Raw genomic sequence first — 18,383 nt, forward strand, 5'->3', positions numbered from 1 at the left:
GTGACCCCCCCCGCAGGTGGGAAGGTGGGGTCTCCAATCGGGACCCTTGTACAGGTTCTTGAGCTTCATACTATGTGCTCTTAATCCAGTGTGCCACTGCCCGGTCTCTGTTACTGTCTTTTCTAATGTATGACATTCTCACAGGTAAAAAGTGAAATCTCATTGTCTTTATTTGCATTTCTCTAACAATCAATGACTTTGAGAGCATATTTTCATATGTCTGTTGTCTTTATGGATCTCTTTGGTAAAGATTCTGTCCATATATCCTCTCCTCATTTTTAGATACAGTTTTTAAAATATATTTTGATTATTAGCCCTTTGTCCAATATGTGGCATGTAAAGATCTATTCTGTAGAGAATCTCTCTTTTCTGTCTTCGTTCTTTTTTTGCTTCCAGGGTTATCACTAGAGCTCAGTGACAGCATACACATCCACTGTTCCTGATGGCCATTTTTTTTTTTAATTATATAGTACAGAGAGAAATTGAGAGGGATGGGGGAGATAGAAAGGCTGAGAGGGGGAGATAGAGAGACACCTGCAGACCTGCTTCACCACTTGTGAAGTGGCCCCCCTATAGAGGTATATACATGTTAAAGAGAGGGCTAGGAGGGGATATATATATATGTGTGTGTGTGTGTATAGTAAGAGAACCAGACATCACTCTGGTACGTGTGTTGCTGGGGATTGAATTCAGGACCTTATGCTTGAGAGTCCAATGCATTATCCACTGCCCCACCTCAGACCACCCTCTTCTCTTTTTCTTTTTTTTGGTGTGTGTGTTTCTGTCTGTCGGTTCAGAAGGGTACCACATAACTATAAATTAATTTTTAGAAATAAAAAAGGCTTTTATAGTTTTTTGTGCTGGATTTAATTTTTCTGTAGGTTTGAGATTGCTTTAAATATGAAGCACAGATAAATGACTTAAAATTATACAGTACACTAATTTAGTGCATTTATGTGGGCAATATTATTTTTTTGATATATGTATTAGTAGCAGAGGATGGTCATCTTCATTTTAGATGACTTACTTATAGTTTTATGTTGACATAATAGGGCCTGCATCCTAGAATAATAGCTGAAGGATTTGACGCAGCAAAGATAAAAGCACTTCAAGTTTTAGAAGAAGTTAAAGTTGAAAAAGAGATGAAAAGAGATTTCCTCTTAGATGTGGCAAGAACATCACTGCGAACTAAAGTTCATGCTGAACTAGCTGATGTGTTGACAGAGGTAAGTGATTAAATTTCCACATTCAGAATTAATATAACCTCACTCATTGTAATCTTTTTCTTTTTCCTTGAGATAATTGGTTACCTATAAGATAAACGATCCTTTTGAATGTAAGATAAAATATGGAAGACCAACCTTTGTAGACTTATTTATAGATGAGATTTTGTTAGTCAGATTAATATGTGCCGGGAGTCGGTCGGTAGCACAGCATGTGGTGCGAAGCTCAAGGACCAGTGTAAGAATCCCGGTTCGAGCCCCTGGCTCCCCACCTGCAGGGGAGTCGCTTCACATGTGGTGCATCAGGTCTGCAGGTGTCTGTCTTTCTCTCCCCCTTACTGTCTTCCCCTCTTCTCTCCATTTCTCTCTGTCCTATCTAACAACGAAGACATCAGTAACAACAACAATAATAACTACAACAACAATAAAAAGACAAGGGTGGTCCAGGAGGTGGCGCAGTGATAAAGCTTTGGACTTTTTGGAGTTTGATCCCCAGCAGTACATGTGCCAGAGTAGTGATGTCTGGTTCTTTCTCCTCCTATCTTTTTCATAAATAAATAAAATCTTAAAAAAACAAAAGAAAACAAGGGCAACAAAAGGGAAAATAAATAAAGGGAGTTGGGCGGTAGCTCAGTGGGTTAAGCGCCGGTGGTGCAAAGCTCAAGGACCGGAGCAAGATCACGGTTTGAGCCCCTGGCTCCCCACCTGCAGGGGAGTCACTTCATAGGAGGTGAAGCAGGTCTGCAGGTGTCTGTCTTTCTCTCCCCCTCTCTGTCTTCCCCTCCTCTCTCCATTTCTCTCTGTCTTATTCAACAATGACAACAATAAAACAACAAGGGCAACAGAAGGGAATAAATAAATATTTAAAAAATAAAGAAAGAAAGAAAAAAAAGAATAGTATGTGCAATTTGTCACAAGTGTCCTACTATTCCTTTTGCTCCTGGCTGCCTATGGCTTATCCTCTGTGGAAGCCACTGTTCTGGGGTACTGCTCTTGTAAACCTAGATGTCTCTATTTACTATGTGAGATAAGATGTAGAGAGTTGTTTTGGTAGTGTACATTGTAGTTTTTAGGGTTTCCATTTACTATTGTTGTTTACCAGAGCACTGCTCAGCTCTGGTTTATGGTGGTGCTGGGGATTGAACCTGGGATCTCAGATCTTGAGAAATGCAAGTCTTTTGCATAACCTTTATGCTATCTCCCCTGACCAGATTACCATTTATATCTATTTTGTTATCTCTGGGAGTTCACCACTCCAAGCTGAGCTTTTCAGCTAGAGAAATAGAGGGAGAGAAGGAAAGATACTACAGCACTGAAACTTTTCTCAGTATACTGGGGCCTGGGCTTGAACCTGATCCTGTACATGACAAAGCAGACACACCATTCAGATGAGCTATTGCCAGCCTAAGGTTATTATTATTATTATTAGTTAAATATTTATTTATTCCCTTTTGTTGCCCTTGTTGTTTTATTGTTGTAGTTATTATTGATGCTGTTGTTGTTGGATAGGACATAGAGAAATAGAGGAGGGGAAGACAGAGAGGGGGAGAAAAAGACAGACACCTGCAGACCTGCTTCACTGCTTATAAAGTGACCCACCTGCAGGTGGGGAGCCAGGGGCTCAAGCCAGGATCCTTACGCTGGTCCTTGCGCTTTGCCACCTGTGCTTAACCTGCTGCGCTACTGCTTAAGGTTATTATTTTAATGGAACATGATTGATATGAGTGATGATATTCAGATCTCAGAATGCATATTTCTACTGTTTATTTCTAAAGGTCGAATATTTGTAATATAAAGATAATGTTTTGGAAGACTTATCAGTGGAAAAGTAGTTAATAAAGATATCTATGGGGGTCAGGCGGTAGGGCAGCGGGTTAAGCGCACGTGGCGTAAAGTGCAAGGCATAAGGATCCTGGTTCGAGCCCCTGGCTCCCCACCTGTGGGGGGAGTCGCTTCACAAGTGGTGAAGAGGTCTGCAGGTGTCTTCCTCTCCCCCTCTCTGTCTTCCCCTCCTCTCTCGATTTCTCTTTGTCCTATCCAACAATGAACAACATCATCAACAGTAATAATCACAACAAGGCTACAACAAGGGCAACAAAAGGGGAAAACAAATGGCCTCTACGAGCAGTGGATTCATGGTGCAGGCACTGAGCCCCAGCAATAACCCTGGAGACAAAAAAAAAAAAAGATATCTGTAGTTTGCTGATATCATTGCTCCTCAGCCTTGCTATTTATGGCACTTAAATGTATTAGTATATTAGGAATGATACATTCATAACAGCCAAATTCAGAAGCTTTTGACATATAAATTAGAAAGCAATCTTACTAATTTGCTTTTAGAAATATAAATGTCAAATGATTTGAATATCTGAGTTATTTCTGGTCAGTTCTCTTAATGAATAAGAACACTTAATTGTAAAATCAGATTAGGATTAGGCAGATGTTCACTGAGTTAAGTCCAAATAAAGACTGCTTTCTAATGTTCGAATACATATATCAAATGGTCCAGAATCTTCATGCTGTCTGGTTAGAGTCCTCATTTGCTTCTGATGTTATGAAAGAACTATTTTATTTTACTTATTTTATTTAACAAGGTGGGGTGGTGGTGGTAGAGAGACAGGTGTAGAGTGTCCTATGTTTTGCATCCTGAAGCCCTTTACCTGCTTAGTATGGTGATAGGTTAGATAGACCAGTAACTTCTTTTAGTAGACCAAATAATTTACTGATTTTATTTTTTTCTCTTTTAGGCTGTGGTTGATTCTGTTTTGGCTGTTAGAAGACCAGGTTATCCTATTGATCTCTTCATGGTAGAAATTGTGGAGATGAAGCATAAATCAGAAACAGATACAAAGTAAATTATATAAACACAAAAATACATAGATTTTAGAATACTTGATAATATTCAAGTAGTCTTTCTAATGACTTCTATTCAATTTGTAATGAATTTCATTAATTAATTTTATTTGACATTAATATTTTAATTCAACATTCATTATTTGGATATTTGTCATGAACCAGTCAATGATTTAGATGGTAGTAGTGAAGAATAAGGAAAATAATTTCTTCCTCTAACAAGCTTACATTTTTAGTTGAAAGAGATAATAAGTGAAAATAGAGCTGTGAAAAGGCTGAAGTAACATTATGTGTGGATATGTGTATAACTGTGGAGAGTCTGGAAGGTTGTTGTGAAAGAAACTAGAAAACTAGGTGGTATCTGAAGAAATAAGGGAGTCTATGTCTGTGGGAATCATTCATCTTACAGAGCTTGGGACTTAAATGCCTGATGTTCCAGGTTTGGTGCCTGATGCCGCATGCAGCAGAGTCATGCTATGACTTCATGCTTTCTCTCCCATGTAAAACCATCTCATACAAAATAGAATCTTAAAGAATTGAGAGAGCTTGCCATGTAACTCTTTGGAATAAGAGTGTGCTAAGTAGAGGGAATGAATGACATTTGAAAAGACCTGAAGTAGAACTGTGTGGTGCTGCTCCAGTGTGCCCAGGGTACAATAAGAGGAAAAAGTTGTTGCTGCTGTCGTTGTTGGATAGGACAGAGAGAAACTGAGAGAGGAAGGGAAGACAGACAGGGAGAGAGAGATAGACACAGACCCGCCTGTGAAGCGACCCCCCTATAGTTGGGGAGCCTGGGCTCAAACCAGGATCCTTATGCTGCTTTTTGTGCTTAGTGCCATGTGCGCTTAGCCTGCTGCGCTACCGCGGGGGGGTGGTGAGAGGGGGACATTAATATTTTACAGTTGACAGTAAAATACAATAGTTTGCACATGTATAACATTTCCACATAACAATACAACCCCCACTAGGTCCTCCATTGTCATCATGTTTCAGGACCTGAACCGTCCCTTCCCAACCCCAGTCTTTTACTTTGGTGCATTATACCAACTCTAGTCCAAGTTATGCTTAGTGTTTTCCCTTCTGATCTTGTTTTCAACTTCTGTCTATGAGTGAGATCATCCCATATTCATCCTTTTGTTTCTAATTTATCTCACACTTAACATGATATTCTTTTTATTTTATTTTATTTTATTTTTTATTGCCAGAGCACTGTTTAGTTCTGGCTTATGGTGGTGTGAGAACTGAACCTGGAACTTTGTAGCCTCAGGCATGAGAGTCTGTTTGCATAGTTCTCTGCCTTTCACATAATATCTTCAAGCTCCATCCAAGATGGGGTAAAGAAGGTGAATTCACCATTTTAAATAGCTGAGTAGTATTTCATTGTGTATATATACCACAACTTATTCAGCCACTCATCTGTTGTTGGACACCTGGGTTGCTTCCAGTTTTTGGCTATTACAGAGTGTGCTGCTAAGAACACAGATATACACAAATCTTTTTGGATAAGTATGGTTCTTTAGGATATTTCCCCAGAAGAATTGCAGGATCATAGGGAAGGTTCACTTCTTTTTTTTTTCTTCTTCTTCTTCTTTTTTTTTAATCCCTCAAACTATTTTTTTTAAAGAATTTATTTATTCATGAGAAAGATAGGAGGAGAGAAAGAACCAGCCATCACTCTGGTACATGTGCTGTTGGGGATCGAATTCAGGACTTCATGCTTGAGATTCTGGTGCCTTAGCCACTACACCACCTCCTGGACCACCCTCAAACTATTTTTTTATTTAATTTTTTATTTATAACAAGGAAACATTGACTAAACCATAGGATAAGAGGGGTACAACTTCACACAATTCCCACCACCAGAACTGTGTATCCTATCCCCTCCCCTGATAGCTTTTCTATTCTTTAACCCTCTGGGAGTATGGACCCAAGGTGGAAGGTCTGGCTTCTGTAATTGCTTCCCCGCTGAACATGGGCATTGACAGGTTGATCCATACTCCCAGCCTCTCTTTCTCTTTCCCTAGTGGGGAAGGGCTCTGGGGAAGCAGAGCTCTAGGGTGCATTGGTGGGGTTGTCTGTCCAGGGAAGTCTGGTCAGCATCATACTAGCATCTGGAACCTGGTGGCTGAAAAGAGAGTTAACATACAAAGCCAAATAAATTGTTGACTAATCATGGACCTAAAGGCTGGAATAGTACAGATGAAGAGTTGGGAGGTCCTCCATTTTGTAGACAGCCAGTAGATATATTTTAGTTATATTCCAAAGGCTATACTAGTGTTTTTTCTTGTTTGTTTATTTTGTTTTTTGCCTGAGCCTGAAATCTGATATGCAGGTGGATCCTAATTATTGTCTGGGGAAATGATATCATGGCTGGCAGAAGGACTAGAAAGCTGGATCAGGGAAGAGAGTAGCTCCCAAATATGGGAAAGGGGTATAAATATTGTTGACTATAAACCCCATCGATCTGATGTGATCTGGGGCTCATATTCAGCTTCGGAGCCTCTGCATCTCTGTAGATCTGAGCTCACATTCTGTGGTCATGAGTAGGAACGTTTCTAGCTGCCCCAATATCAGGACCCCTTTTCCTCAGGTGTAGCATAGAGTATATTGTCCAGCTTCCTTTTGGAGGATGGAACATTTTCTACCATTGTTGATTCAAGTTGAGGGCAAGGTCCTATGGGGGCCCACAAAGTGGTCTATTGTGTTGTTCCTGATAGGAATGACCGGTAACAATGGAGAGAGGGATTTATTTGAGGTCTAGGGTCATCATGTCTGTTTGGGAATCTCAGGACTCCTGAAACATTTACTTCTAACCTTCTGAGAGTTCTCCAGACTGCTCTCTGCATGGGTTGAACTAATTTGCATTCCCACTAGGAATGCAGGAGGGATCCTTTGTCCCCACAATCTCTCCAGCATTTGTTGCTGCTACCTTTTCTGATACATGACATTCTTGCAGGAGTGAAGTGGTATCTCATTGTTGTCTTTATTTGCATTTCTCTGACAATTAGTTGGAGCATTTTTTCATGTTTATTGGCCTTTTGGACCTCTTCTATGGAGAATATTCTGTTCATATCTTCTCCCCATTTTTGGATGGGGTCATTTGTTTTTTTGTTGCTGAGTTTGGTGAGCTCTTTATATATTTTGGTTATTAGCTTCTTGTCTGATATATCCTTTTAATTTTCTTGGTGTTGGCTATGTTGCACCCTTGTAGTGCCAGACATTGAGCCCAGGACCTCACTCATGATAAGGCTTCTTCTCTACGTGCTGAGCTATCTCTTAGCCCCCTTAAAAAATTCTGGTTGTGAATTCTTTTTTTCTTTAATATTTATTTATTCCCTTTTGTTACCCTTGTTTTTTAAAATATTTATTCATTTCCCCTTTTTGTTGCCCTTGTTGTTTTATTGTTGTATTTATTATTATTGTTGTTATTGATGTCTTCATTGTTGGATAGGACAGAGAGAAATGGAGAGAGGAGAGGGAGACAGAGAGGGATAGAGAAAGACACCTGCAGACCTGCTTCACCGCCTGTGAAGCAACTCTCCTACATGTGGGGAGCCGGGAGCTTGAACCAGGATCCTTATGTTGGTCCTTGTGCTTTGTACCACCTGCGCTTAACCACTGTGCTACTGCCCGACTCCCTGCCCTTGTTTTTTTTTTTTTATTGTTGTAGTTATTGTTGTTGTTATTGATGTTGTCATTGTTGGATAGGACAGAAAGAAATGGAGAGAGGAAGGGAAGATAGAAGGAGAGAAAGATAGACACCTGCAGACGTGCTTCACCGCTTGTGAAGCGATCCCCCTGCACGTGGGGAGCCGGGGGCTCGAACTGGGATCCTTAGGCTGGCCCTTGTGCTTTATTCTTTTTTTTTTTTTTAGTACTTATTTATTTATTCCCTTTTTGTTGCCTTGTTGTAGTTATTATTGTTGTTCTTATTGATGTCATTGTTGTTGGGTAGGACAGAGAGAAATCGAGAGAGGAAGGGAAGACAGAGGGGGAGAGAAAGATAGATATCTGCAGACCTGCTTCAACGCTTGTGAAGCGACTCCCCTGCAGGTGGGGAGCCGGGGGCTCGTGAATTCTAACTGCAAGTTAGAGATAGAGAAACCAAGAAGAGCACCTTTAGGGAATGAGAGCTCACTTTGGGCAATTTTATTATTTTAGGCATCCACTTAGAGATGCTGGATAAGGGGTAGAGAGATTTGTTTGGAGTTCAGAATAGAGGTCTGAACTGGAAATAAATATTTGGGAATTATCAATTTCTGAATGATTTAAGACTGAGTGCTAATGAGATCATCTAGGAAGTGAATATAGACAGAGAAAAGGGAAAGTATAAGGGTTGAGCCCTGGAAATTCCAAGGATTGAGCCTTAAAGACGCTGATGTTTAGAAAATGAGAAGAAGGGAGTCGGGCTGTAGCGCAGCGGGTTAAGCACAGGTGGCGCAAAGCACAAGGACCAGCGTAAGGATCCCGGTTCGAGCCCCCGGCTCCCCACCTGCAGGGGAGTCGCTTCACAGGCGGTAAAGCAGGTCTACAGGTGTCTATCTTTCTCTCCCCCTCTCTGTCTTCCCCGTCTTCTCTCCATTTCTCTCGGTCCTATCCAACAACGATGACAATAGTAATAACCACAATAACAACAACAAAAAAACAAACAAACAAGGGCAACCAAAGGGAATAAATAAGTAAAATAAATATTAAAAAAAAAGAAAATGAGAAGACGAGGAGGGTTCAAAAAGATTGAGAAGGGGTGGTCATTGTGATAGGAGGACAACCGAAAGTAATAGCACAGAAGCTCAGTGAAGAACGTTTTTAATTTTATTTTCCCTTTTGTTGCCCTTTTTTTTTAGTTGTTGTTGTAGTTATTATTGTTGTTATTGATGTTGTTGTTGTTGTTGTTGTTGGATAGAACAGAAATGGAGAGAGGAGGGGAAGACAGGGAGAGAGAAAGACACCTGAATCAACTCCCCTGCAGGTGGGGTCCTTGCACATCGAGCCACGTGTGCTCAACCCAAGCGTTACCTCAAGACTCCCAGTGAAGAACATTTCCAAGGAGAAAATAATCATCTGTGCAATATTCTGCTGAGAGTTTGAGTAAATATTTTTATTCTGAAAATTGTTAGATTTCAGAAAAATGATGACCTTAGCAGATAATTAAAAATGGGATTAAGAAAGACTGGTTATAGGACTGGGTGGTAGTGCACCTGGTTGAGCACATTGTTACCATGCACAAGGACCTGGGTTTAAGCCCCTCTTTCCCACCTGCTGCAGCAAAGCTTCATGAATGGTGAAGCAATACTGCAGGTGTCTCTTCTCTCTCTTGCTCTCTATCTGCCCCTTCCCTCTTGATTTCTCTCTGTCTCTGTCCAGTAAGTGACAAAAAGAGAGAGACTGATTAAGGAAGACGTGAAGATGCAGTTGTAGACAACTTAGAGGTTCTTGTTTTATTTTATTTATTTTTATTTTTAAAAAATTATATTGGGAAATTAATATTTTACATCCGACAGTAAATACAATAGTTTGTTCGTGCATAACATTTCTCAGTTTTCCATATAACAATACAACCCCCACTAGGTACTCTGTCATCTTTTTTGGACCTGTATTCTCCCCCCTATTTATTTATTTTTAAGAGAAATTTTTTTCCCTCCAGGGTTATTTCTGGGGCTCAGTGCCTGCACTATGAATCCACTGCTCCTGGAGGCCATTTTTTCTCTTTTGTTGCCCTTGTTGTTTATCGTTGTTGTCATCATTGTTTTTATTGCTATCATTGTTGTTGGATAGGACAGAGAGAAATTGAGAGAGGAGGGGAAGACAGAGAGGGGGAGAGAAAGATAGATACCTGCAGACCTGCTTCACCGCTTGTGAAGTGCCTCCCTTTGCAGGTGAGGAACCGGGGATTTCAATCAGGATCCTTACGCATGTCCTTGCATTTGGAGCCACTGTGCTATAGTCTGGTCCCCTCTTGTTTTATTTTTTATTTTTATTTTTTATTATTTATTTTCCCTTTTGTTGCCCTTGTTTTATTGTTGTTATAGTTATTGTTGTTGTTGGATAGGACAGAGAAAAATGGAGAGAGGAGGGGAAGACAGAGAGGGGGAGAGAAACACCCGCAGACCTGCTTCACCGCCTGTGAAGCGACTCCCCTGCAGGTGGGGAGCCGAGGGCTCGAACCGGGACCCTTACACTGGCCCTTGCGCTTTGTGCCACGTGCGCTTAACCCGCTGCGCTACCGCTCGACTCCCCTTCTTTCTTTTTTTTCATTCTTTTTTTTAATATTTATTCCCTTTTGTTGTCCTTGTTGTTGTAGTTGTTGTCGTCGTTGTTGGATAGGACAGAGAGAAATGGAGAGAGGAGGGGGAAAACAGAGACGGGAGAGAGAAAGACAGACACCTGCAGACCTGCTCCACCGCCTGTGAAGCGACTCCCCTACAGGTGGGGAGCGGGGGGCTCCAACCGGGATCCTTACACTGGATCCTTGCGCTTTGCACCACTTGCGCTTAACCCAACCGACTCCCCCCCCCCCCCTTTCTTTTTAAAGGTGTATTTCATGGTGGAAAAGGGGAGGTAGACCAGAGCATTGCTTCACTCTGCAGTGTGTGGAGCTGAGCATCAACACATATAAATCCTGTGTTCTACCAGCTGAGCCAACTCCCCAGCTACTGTTATATTTTCTTTTATAATATTATAATATTTTATTTTTGAGAGAGAAGCAGAGCAAGCGAGCGAGCGAAAAACGAAGAGAGAGAGAGAAGGAGAGAGAGGCAACAGAACACTACTCAGCTCTGGCTTATGGTGGTGCCGAATATTGAACCTGGGACTTTGGGGCCTCAGGCATGAAATTCTATTTTCATAACCATTATACTACCCTCCTCAACCCTACTGTTATATTTTCTGAAATAAAATATCTTCACATTCAGTTATAAATTGGAATAATATAATGAGATTAAAAAGTTGTAATGCCCAGGAGTCGGGCTTTAACGCAGCGGGTTAAGCACAGGTGTTGCAAAGCGCAAGGATCCTGGAGTAAGGATCCCTGTTGAAGTCCCTGGCTCCCCACCTGCAGGGGAGTCGCTTCACAGGCAGTGAAGCAGGTCTGCAGGTGTCTATCTTTCTCTCCCCTTCTCTGTCTTTCCCATCTCTCTCCATTTCTCTCTGTCCTATCCAACAATGACGACAACAATAACTACAACAATTAATTATCTAATAACGATGACAACAATAATAACTACAAAAATAAAACAACAAGGGCAACCAAAGGGAGTAAATAAATATTTTAAAAAGTTGTAATGCCCTTATAGTTATGTTTAATTATTAAACTTGGGGGCTCGGCGGTAGCACAGCGGGTTAAGCGCACATGCTGCTAAGCACAAGGGCCAGCTTAAAGATCCCGGTTCAATCCCCGGCTCCCCACCTTTGGGGGTCCTTCACAAGTGGTGAAGCGGGTCTACAGGTGTCTTTCTCTCCCCCTCTCTGTCTTCTCCTCTTCTCTCGACTTCTCTCTGTCCTACCCAACAAATACAATAAAAGTAACAACAACAATAAAACAACAAGGGCAACAAAAAAGGGGAGAAAAAAGTAGCCTTTAGAAGTTGGACGGTGTATAGCAGGTTAAGCGCTTGTGGCACAAAGCGCAAGAACCAGAGTAAAGATCCCCGTTTGAGCCCCCAGGTCCCCACCTGCAGAACAGTCACTTTACAGGCGGTGAAGCAGGTCTTTAGGTGCCTTTCCCTCGCCCTCTCTGCCTTCCCTTCCTTTCTCCCTTTCTCTCTGTCCTATCCTACAACGACGACACCAATAACAATAATAAGTACAACAACAATAAAAAGGGCAACAAAAGGGAAAATAAATAAATATTAAAAACAAAATAGCCTCTAGGAGCAGTGGATTTGTAGTGCAGTCAGGGAGCCCTAGCAATAACCCTGGACGCAAAAACAAAAAAATATTGAACTTATTTGATGTGTAGAAATATGTGTTGTGAGATTCGACTTCCGGAGGCGGAGCTACGAGCAGCAGATCGCTTTCTCTCCTCTCCTCTCCCGGATCAACTAGGAATACCAAAGGAGACCACCCGGACTGAAACAAGACAGGACTAGAATGACCACAGAAACCCAGTAAATCACCCGTGAGTACAAACACACGTGGCTGGTGACAGAGAGGAGAGAGGGGCCTAAGGAGAGACTAAGTGACTGCTAACAGTTCAACAGTTTGTCAGTGGAGACACCACCTCCAGTCTGCTCCACCAACAAGGGGACAGCTGAAGGGAGGAAAGGACTCCCCAGAGACTCACCAAGTGCAACTCTGAGTCTCCATTGCTACTACCCTCAGAATCTGGTGCAGCAACAGGGAGGGACACCAGGGTACACCAGGGTACAGAGATCTAACCGGGAAACTCAGGAGAAGAACTATACCTCGGTGGCATAGCTGATGGGCTGTGAAAGTCTCTTTGCATAACCACTGGATTATCTCTGCCACACCCTGCTTTATCTCTTGGTCAGGAGTCAGTGATTAAGCTAAGAAGCCTATTGATAGTTTAAAAGCCCTCAGACTCCCATAGCCTACAGGGGAAAAAAAAAAAGGCTTTTACACCACTGAACTCCAACTCAGGGATTGAAAAAACTGTTAACTTATATAAAATGGTTAAAACAACAAGAAAAAAAAATATTGGAGACTCAAACCAGGACAAGAGTCCAGCTAAAAGTCCTCCAGAGGGTGAAGCACAAAACAACGAGTTCAACATCCAAACATTAGCTAAGGAAATAATAACAGGAGTGAGTAAAGAATTTGAAAAAATTGTAATCAGAAATGCAGGAACAACAAATGAGAATATGGAAGAAAATTCTAATTATCTCATGGTTATTAGAGAGCTGAAAGCTGAAATCGCTGAGCTAAGAAGGCAACTAGCTGAACAAGCTAAAACAGTATCAGAGCAGGGCAACAAAATAGATGAACTCCAGAAAGCAGTAGAGGGCAGAGAGAATAGAATCAATGAGGCTGAAGACAGAATTAGCAAGATTGAGGATGAATTAGAGACAACTAAAGAAGAAGTAAGAGATCTCAAAAAGAGATTAAGAGATGCTGAAAACAACAACAGAGTCCTATGGGATGACTTCAAAAGAAACAATATACGCATTATTGGCTTACCAGAGGAAGAAAGAGAAGGGGAGGAAGAAAGCATTCTCCAGGCCATAATAGCTGAAAATTTCTCTAGTCTAGACAACATCAAAGACATAAAGATTCAAGAAGCCCAGAGGGTCCCAAACAGAATTAACCCAGACCTAAAGACACCAAGACATGTCACACTTAGATTGGAAAGGAATAAGGATAAAGAAAGGATCCTCAAGGCTGCAAGAGAAAAACAGTCACCTACAAAGGAAAACCCATAAGATTAGCAGCAGACTTCTCCATACAAACACTACAGGCCAGAAGAGAATGGCAAGATATCTATCGAGTGCTCAATGAGAAAGGCTTTCAGCCAAGAATACTATATCCTGCTAGATTGTCATTCAGACTAGATGGAAGCATCAAAACCTTCTCAGACAAGCAACAGTTGAAGGAAGCAACCATCACCAAGCCTGCCCTGAAAGAAGTTCTGAAAGGTCTCCTATAAACAACCAGACCACCACAAATAGGACATATATCAAAACACTCTAAAACTCTACAAGAATGGCGTTAAAATATCTTCAATCTTTGATATCAATAAATGTCAATGGTCTGAATTCACCTATTAAAAGACACAGAGTAGGAAGATGGATCAGAAAACACAACCCAACAATATATTGTCTACAGGAAACTCACCTAACGCAACAAGACAAACACAGACTTAAAGTGAAAGCATGGAAAACTATCATTCAAACCAATGGCCCACAAAAAAGGGCAGGAACAGCTATTCTCATATCTGACATGATAGACTTTAAAATAGATAAGATTAAAAAAGATAGGAATGGACACTACTTAATGCTCAGAGGATCAGTCAATCAAGAGGACTTAACAATTATTAATATCTATGCACCCAATGAGAAGCCATCTAAATACATCAAACTTCTACTGAAAGAGCTACAGCAATATATTAACAGTAACACAATCATAGTAGGGGACTTCAACACCCCACTATCTCAACTTGACAGATCATCCAGGCAGAAAATCAGTAAAGACATAAGGGAGCTAAATGAAGAGATAGATAAACTAGAACTATTGGACATTTTCAGAGTCATTCATCCCAAGAAACTGGAATACACATTTTACTCAAATCCGCATGGATCATTCTCAAGGATAGACCATATGTTAGGCCACAAAGACAGCATCAGCAAATTCAAGAGAATTGAAATCATCCCAAGCATCTTCTCAGACCACAGTGGAATTAAACTAACACTTAACAATCAACAAAAGATTAGTAACAGTGCCAAAATGTGGAAGCTCAACAGTACACTTCTTAACAACTTCTGGGTCAAAGAGGAAATCAAGGAAGAAATCAAAATGTTTCGAGAGTTCAATGAAAATGAAGACACAAGCTATCAAAATATTTGGGACACAGCTAAAGCAGTCCTAAGAGGGAAGTTCATAGCTATACAAGCACACATTAGGAAACAAGAAAAGGCACAAATAAACAGCCTGATTGCACATCTTAAAGACCTAGAAGAAGAACAACAAAGGAATCCTAAAGCAACCAGAAGGACAGAAATTACTAAAGTTAGGGCAGAAATAAATAACATTGAGAATAGGAAAACCATACAAAAGATTAATGAAAGTAAATGTTGGTTCTTCGAAAGAGTAAACAAAATCGACAAACCTTTAGCCAGACTCACAAAACAAAAAAGGGAGAAGACCCAAATAAATCGGATAGTAAATGAAAGAGGAGAAATCACAACAGACACTGCAGAAATTCAACATATCATGCGAGGCTTCTATGAACAACTATATGCCACCAAGCTAGAGAACCTGGAAGAAATGAATGATTTCCTAGATACCTACCAACTTCCAAAACTAAGTAAAGAGGAAGTAGATAACATGAACAGGCCCATCACAGCTAATGAAATTGAAACAGTTATCAAAAATCTTCCCAAAAATAAAAGTCCTGGACCAGATGGTTTTACAAATGAATTCTACAAAACCTTCAAAGAAGAACTAAAACCTCTCCTTTTAAAAGTCTTCCAGAAGATTGAAGACACTGGAATACTCCCTGCCAGCTTCTATGAAGCCAACATCACTCTGATACCAAAAGCAGACAGGGACACAACCAAAAAAGAAAACTACAGACCAATATCTCTGATGAACATAGATGTGAAAATATTGAACAAAATTCTAGCCAACCGGATACAGCAGTATATCAAAAAAATTGTTCATCATGACCAAGTGGGGTTTATCCCAGGCATGCAAGGTTGGTTTAATATATGTAAATCAATCAATGTGATCCACCACATCAACAAAAGCAAGACCAAAAACCACATGGTCATATCAATAGATGCAGAGAAAGCCTTTGACAAAATACAACATCCCTTTATGATCAAACCACTACAAAAAATAGGAATAGATGGAAAATTCCTGAAGATAGTGGAGTCTATATATAGCAAACCTACAGCCAACATCATACTCAATGGTGAAAAACTGGAAGCATTTCCCCTCAGATCAGGTACTAGACAGGGCTGCCCACTATCACCATTACTATTCAACATAGTGTTGGAAGTTCTTGCCTTAGCAATCAGGCAGGAGCAAGGAATTAAAGGCATACAGATTGGAAGAGAAGAAGTCAAACTCTCTTTATTTGCAGATGACATGATAGTATACATGGAAAAACCTAAGGAATCCAGCAAGAAGCTTTTGGAAATCATCAGGCAATACAGTAATGTGTCAGGCTATAAAATTAACATTCAAAAGTCAGTGGCATTCCTCTATGCAAACACTAAGTTAGAAGAAATTGAAATCCAGAAATCAGTTCCTTTTTCTATAGCAACAAAAACAATAAAATATCTAGGAATAAACCTAACCAAAGAAGTGAAAGACTTGTATACTGAAAATTATGAGTCACTACTCAAAGAAATTGAAAAAGACACAAAGAAGTGGAAAGATATTCCATGTTCATGGGTTGGAAGAATTCACATCATCAAAATGAATATATTACCCAGAGACATCTACAAATTTAATGCTATCCCCATCAAGATCCCAAGCACATTTTTTAGGAGAATAGAAAAAATGCTACAAATGTTTATCTGGAACCAGAAAAGACCTAGAATTGCCAAAACAATCTTGAGAAGAAAGAACAGAACTGGCGGCATCACACTCCCAGATCTCAAATTGTATTTTAGGACCATTGTCATCAAAACTGTTTGGTACTGGAACATGAACAGACACACTGACCAGTGGAATAGAATTGAGAGCCCAGAACTAGGCCCCCACACCTATGGACATCTAATCTTTGACAAAGGGGCCCAGACTATTATATGGGGGAAGCAGAGTCTCTTCAACAAATGGTGTTGGAAACAATGGGTTGAAACATGCAGAAGAATGAAACTGAATCACTGTATTTCACCAAATACAAAAGTAAATTCCAAGTGGATCAAGGACTTGGATGTTAGACCAGAAACTTTCAGATACTTAGAGGAAAATATTGGCAGAACTTTTTTCCGCATAAATTTTAAAGACATTTTCAATGAAACGAATCCAATTACAAGGAAGACTAAGGCAAGTATAAACCTATGGGACTACATCAAATTAAAAAGCTTCTTCACAGCAAAAGAAACCACTACCCAAATCAAGAGACCCCTCACAGAATGGGAGAAGATCTTTACATGCCATACATCAGATAAGAGTTTAATAACCAACATATATAAAGAGCTTGCCAGACTCAACAACAAGACAACAAATAACCCCATCCAAAAATGGGGGGAGGACATGGACAGAATATTCACCACAGAAGAGATCCAAAAGGCCGAGAAACACATGAAAAAATGCTCCAAGTCTCTGATTGTCAGAGAAATGCAAATCAAGACAACAATGAGATATCACTTCACTCCTGTGAGAATGTCACACATCAGAAAAGGTAACAGCAGCAAATGCTGGAGAGGGTGTGGGGTCAAAGGAACCCTCCTGCACTGCTGGTGGGAATGTCAATTGGTCCAACCTCTGTGGAGAACAGTCTGGAGAACTCTCAGAAGGCTAGAAATGGACCTACCCTATGACCCTGCAATTCCCCTCCTGGGGATATATCCCAAGGAACCCAACACATCCATCCAAAAAGATCTGTGTACACATATGTTCTTGGCAGCACAATTTGTAATAGCCAAAACCTGGAAGCAACCCAGGTGTCCAACAACAGATGAGTGGCTGAGCAAGTTGTGGTACATATACACAATGGAATACTACTCAGCTGTAAAAAATGGTGACTTCACCGTTTTCAGCCGATCTTGGATGGATCTTGAAAAAATCATGTTGAGTGAAATAAGTCAGAAACAGAAGGATGAATACGGGATGATCTCACTCTCAGACCGAAGTTGAAAAACAAGATTAGAAAAGAAAACACAAGTCGAACCTGAAATGGAATTGGAGTATTACACCAAAGTAAAAGACTCTGGGGTGGGTGGGTGGGTGGGGAGAATACAGGTCCATGAAAAATGATGAATGACATAATGGGGGTTGTATTGTTAAATGGGAATCTGGGGAATGTTATACATGTAAAAAAAAAAAAAAAGGAAGAAGAAGTAGAAACGCAAAGCAGAAATTGACTGAGTTTGGAGTATGGCACCAAAGTAAGAAAGCAGAAGTATACTAGAGTTTGCAGTGAGTACCTCCCTAATACTTCCTCTCCACTTTTCCAAGTTTTGGGTCCATGATTGCTCAACAATTTGTTTGGCTTTGTATGTTAACTCTCTTTTCAGTCACCAGGTTCCAGGTGTCATCAGGATGCCGGCCAGACTTCCCTGGATTGAAGACCTCACCAATATGTCCTGGAGTTCAGCTTCCCAGAGACCCACCCTACTAGGGAAAGAGAGAGGCAGACTGGGAGTATGGACCGACCAGTCAACGCCCATGTTCAGCGGGGAAGCAATTACAGAAGCCAGACCTTCTACCTTTTGCAACCCACAATAACTCTGGGTCCATGCTCCCAGAGGGATAGAGAATGGGAAAGCTACTGGGGAGGGGGTGGGATATGGAGATTGGGTGGTGGGAATTGTGTGGAGTTGTACCCCTCCTACCCTATGGTTTTGTTAATTAATCCTTTCTTAAATAAAAAAATTAAAAAAATTAAAAAAAAAGAAATATGTGTTGTATATGATTCATAAATAGAAATATACTTTAATGGGGTACATATGAGTGTTTAAG

At 40.6% G+C, this 18,383-nt stretch overlaps 1 protein-coding gene across 1 annotated transcript in view; it reads left to right on the plus strand.

Annotated features, from left to right (window-relative positions):
• The window catches only part of CCT6B (chaperonin containing TCP1 subunit 6B), a 44,224-nt gene that overhangs the window by 10,399 nt on the left and 15,442 nt on the right, over window positions 1-18,383 (plus strand). Inside the window, exons 4-5 of the mRNA XM_060204895.1 lie at window positions 1,053-1,226; window positions 3,971-4,075. Coding sequence (XP_060060878.1) covers window positions 1,053-1,226; window positions 3,971-4,075 — 279 coding nt within the window. The remainder of the gene's footprint in view (window positions 1-1,052; window positions 1,227-3,970; window positions 4,076-18,383) is intronic.

This window comes from Erinaceus europaeus, chromosome 12, assembly GCF_950295315.1.
Source record: "Erinaceus europaeus chromosome 12, mEriEur2.1, whole genome shotgun sequence".
NCBI classification, from domain to species: Eukaryota; Metazoa; Chordata; class Mammalia; order Eulipotyphla; family Erinaceidae; genus Erinaceus; species Erinaceus europaeus.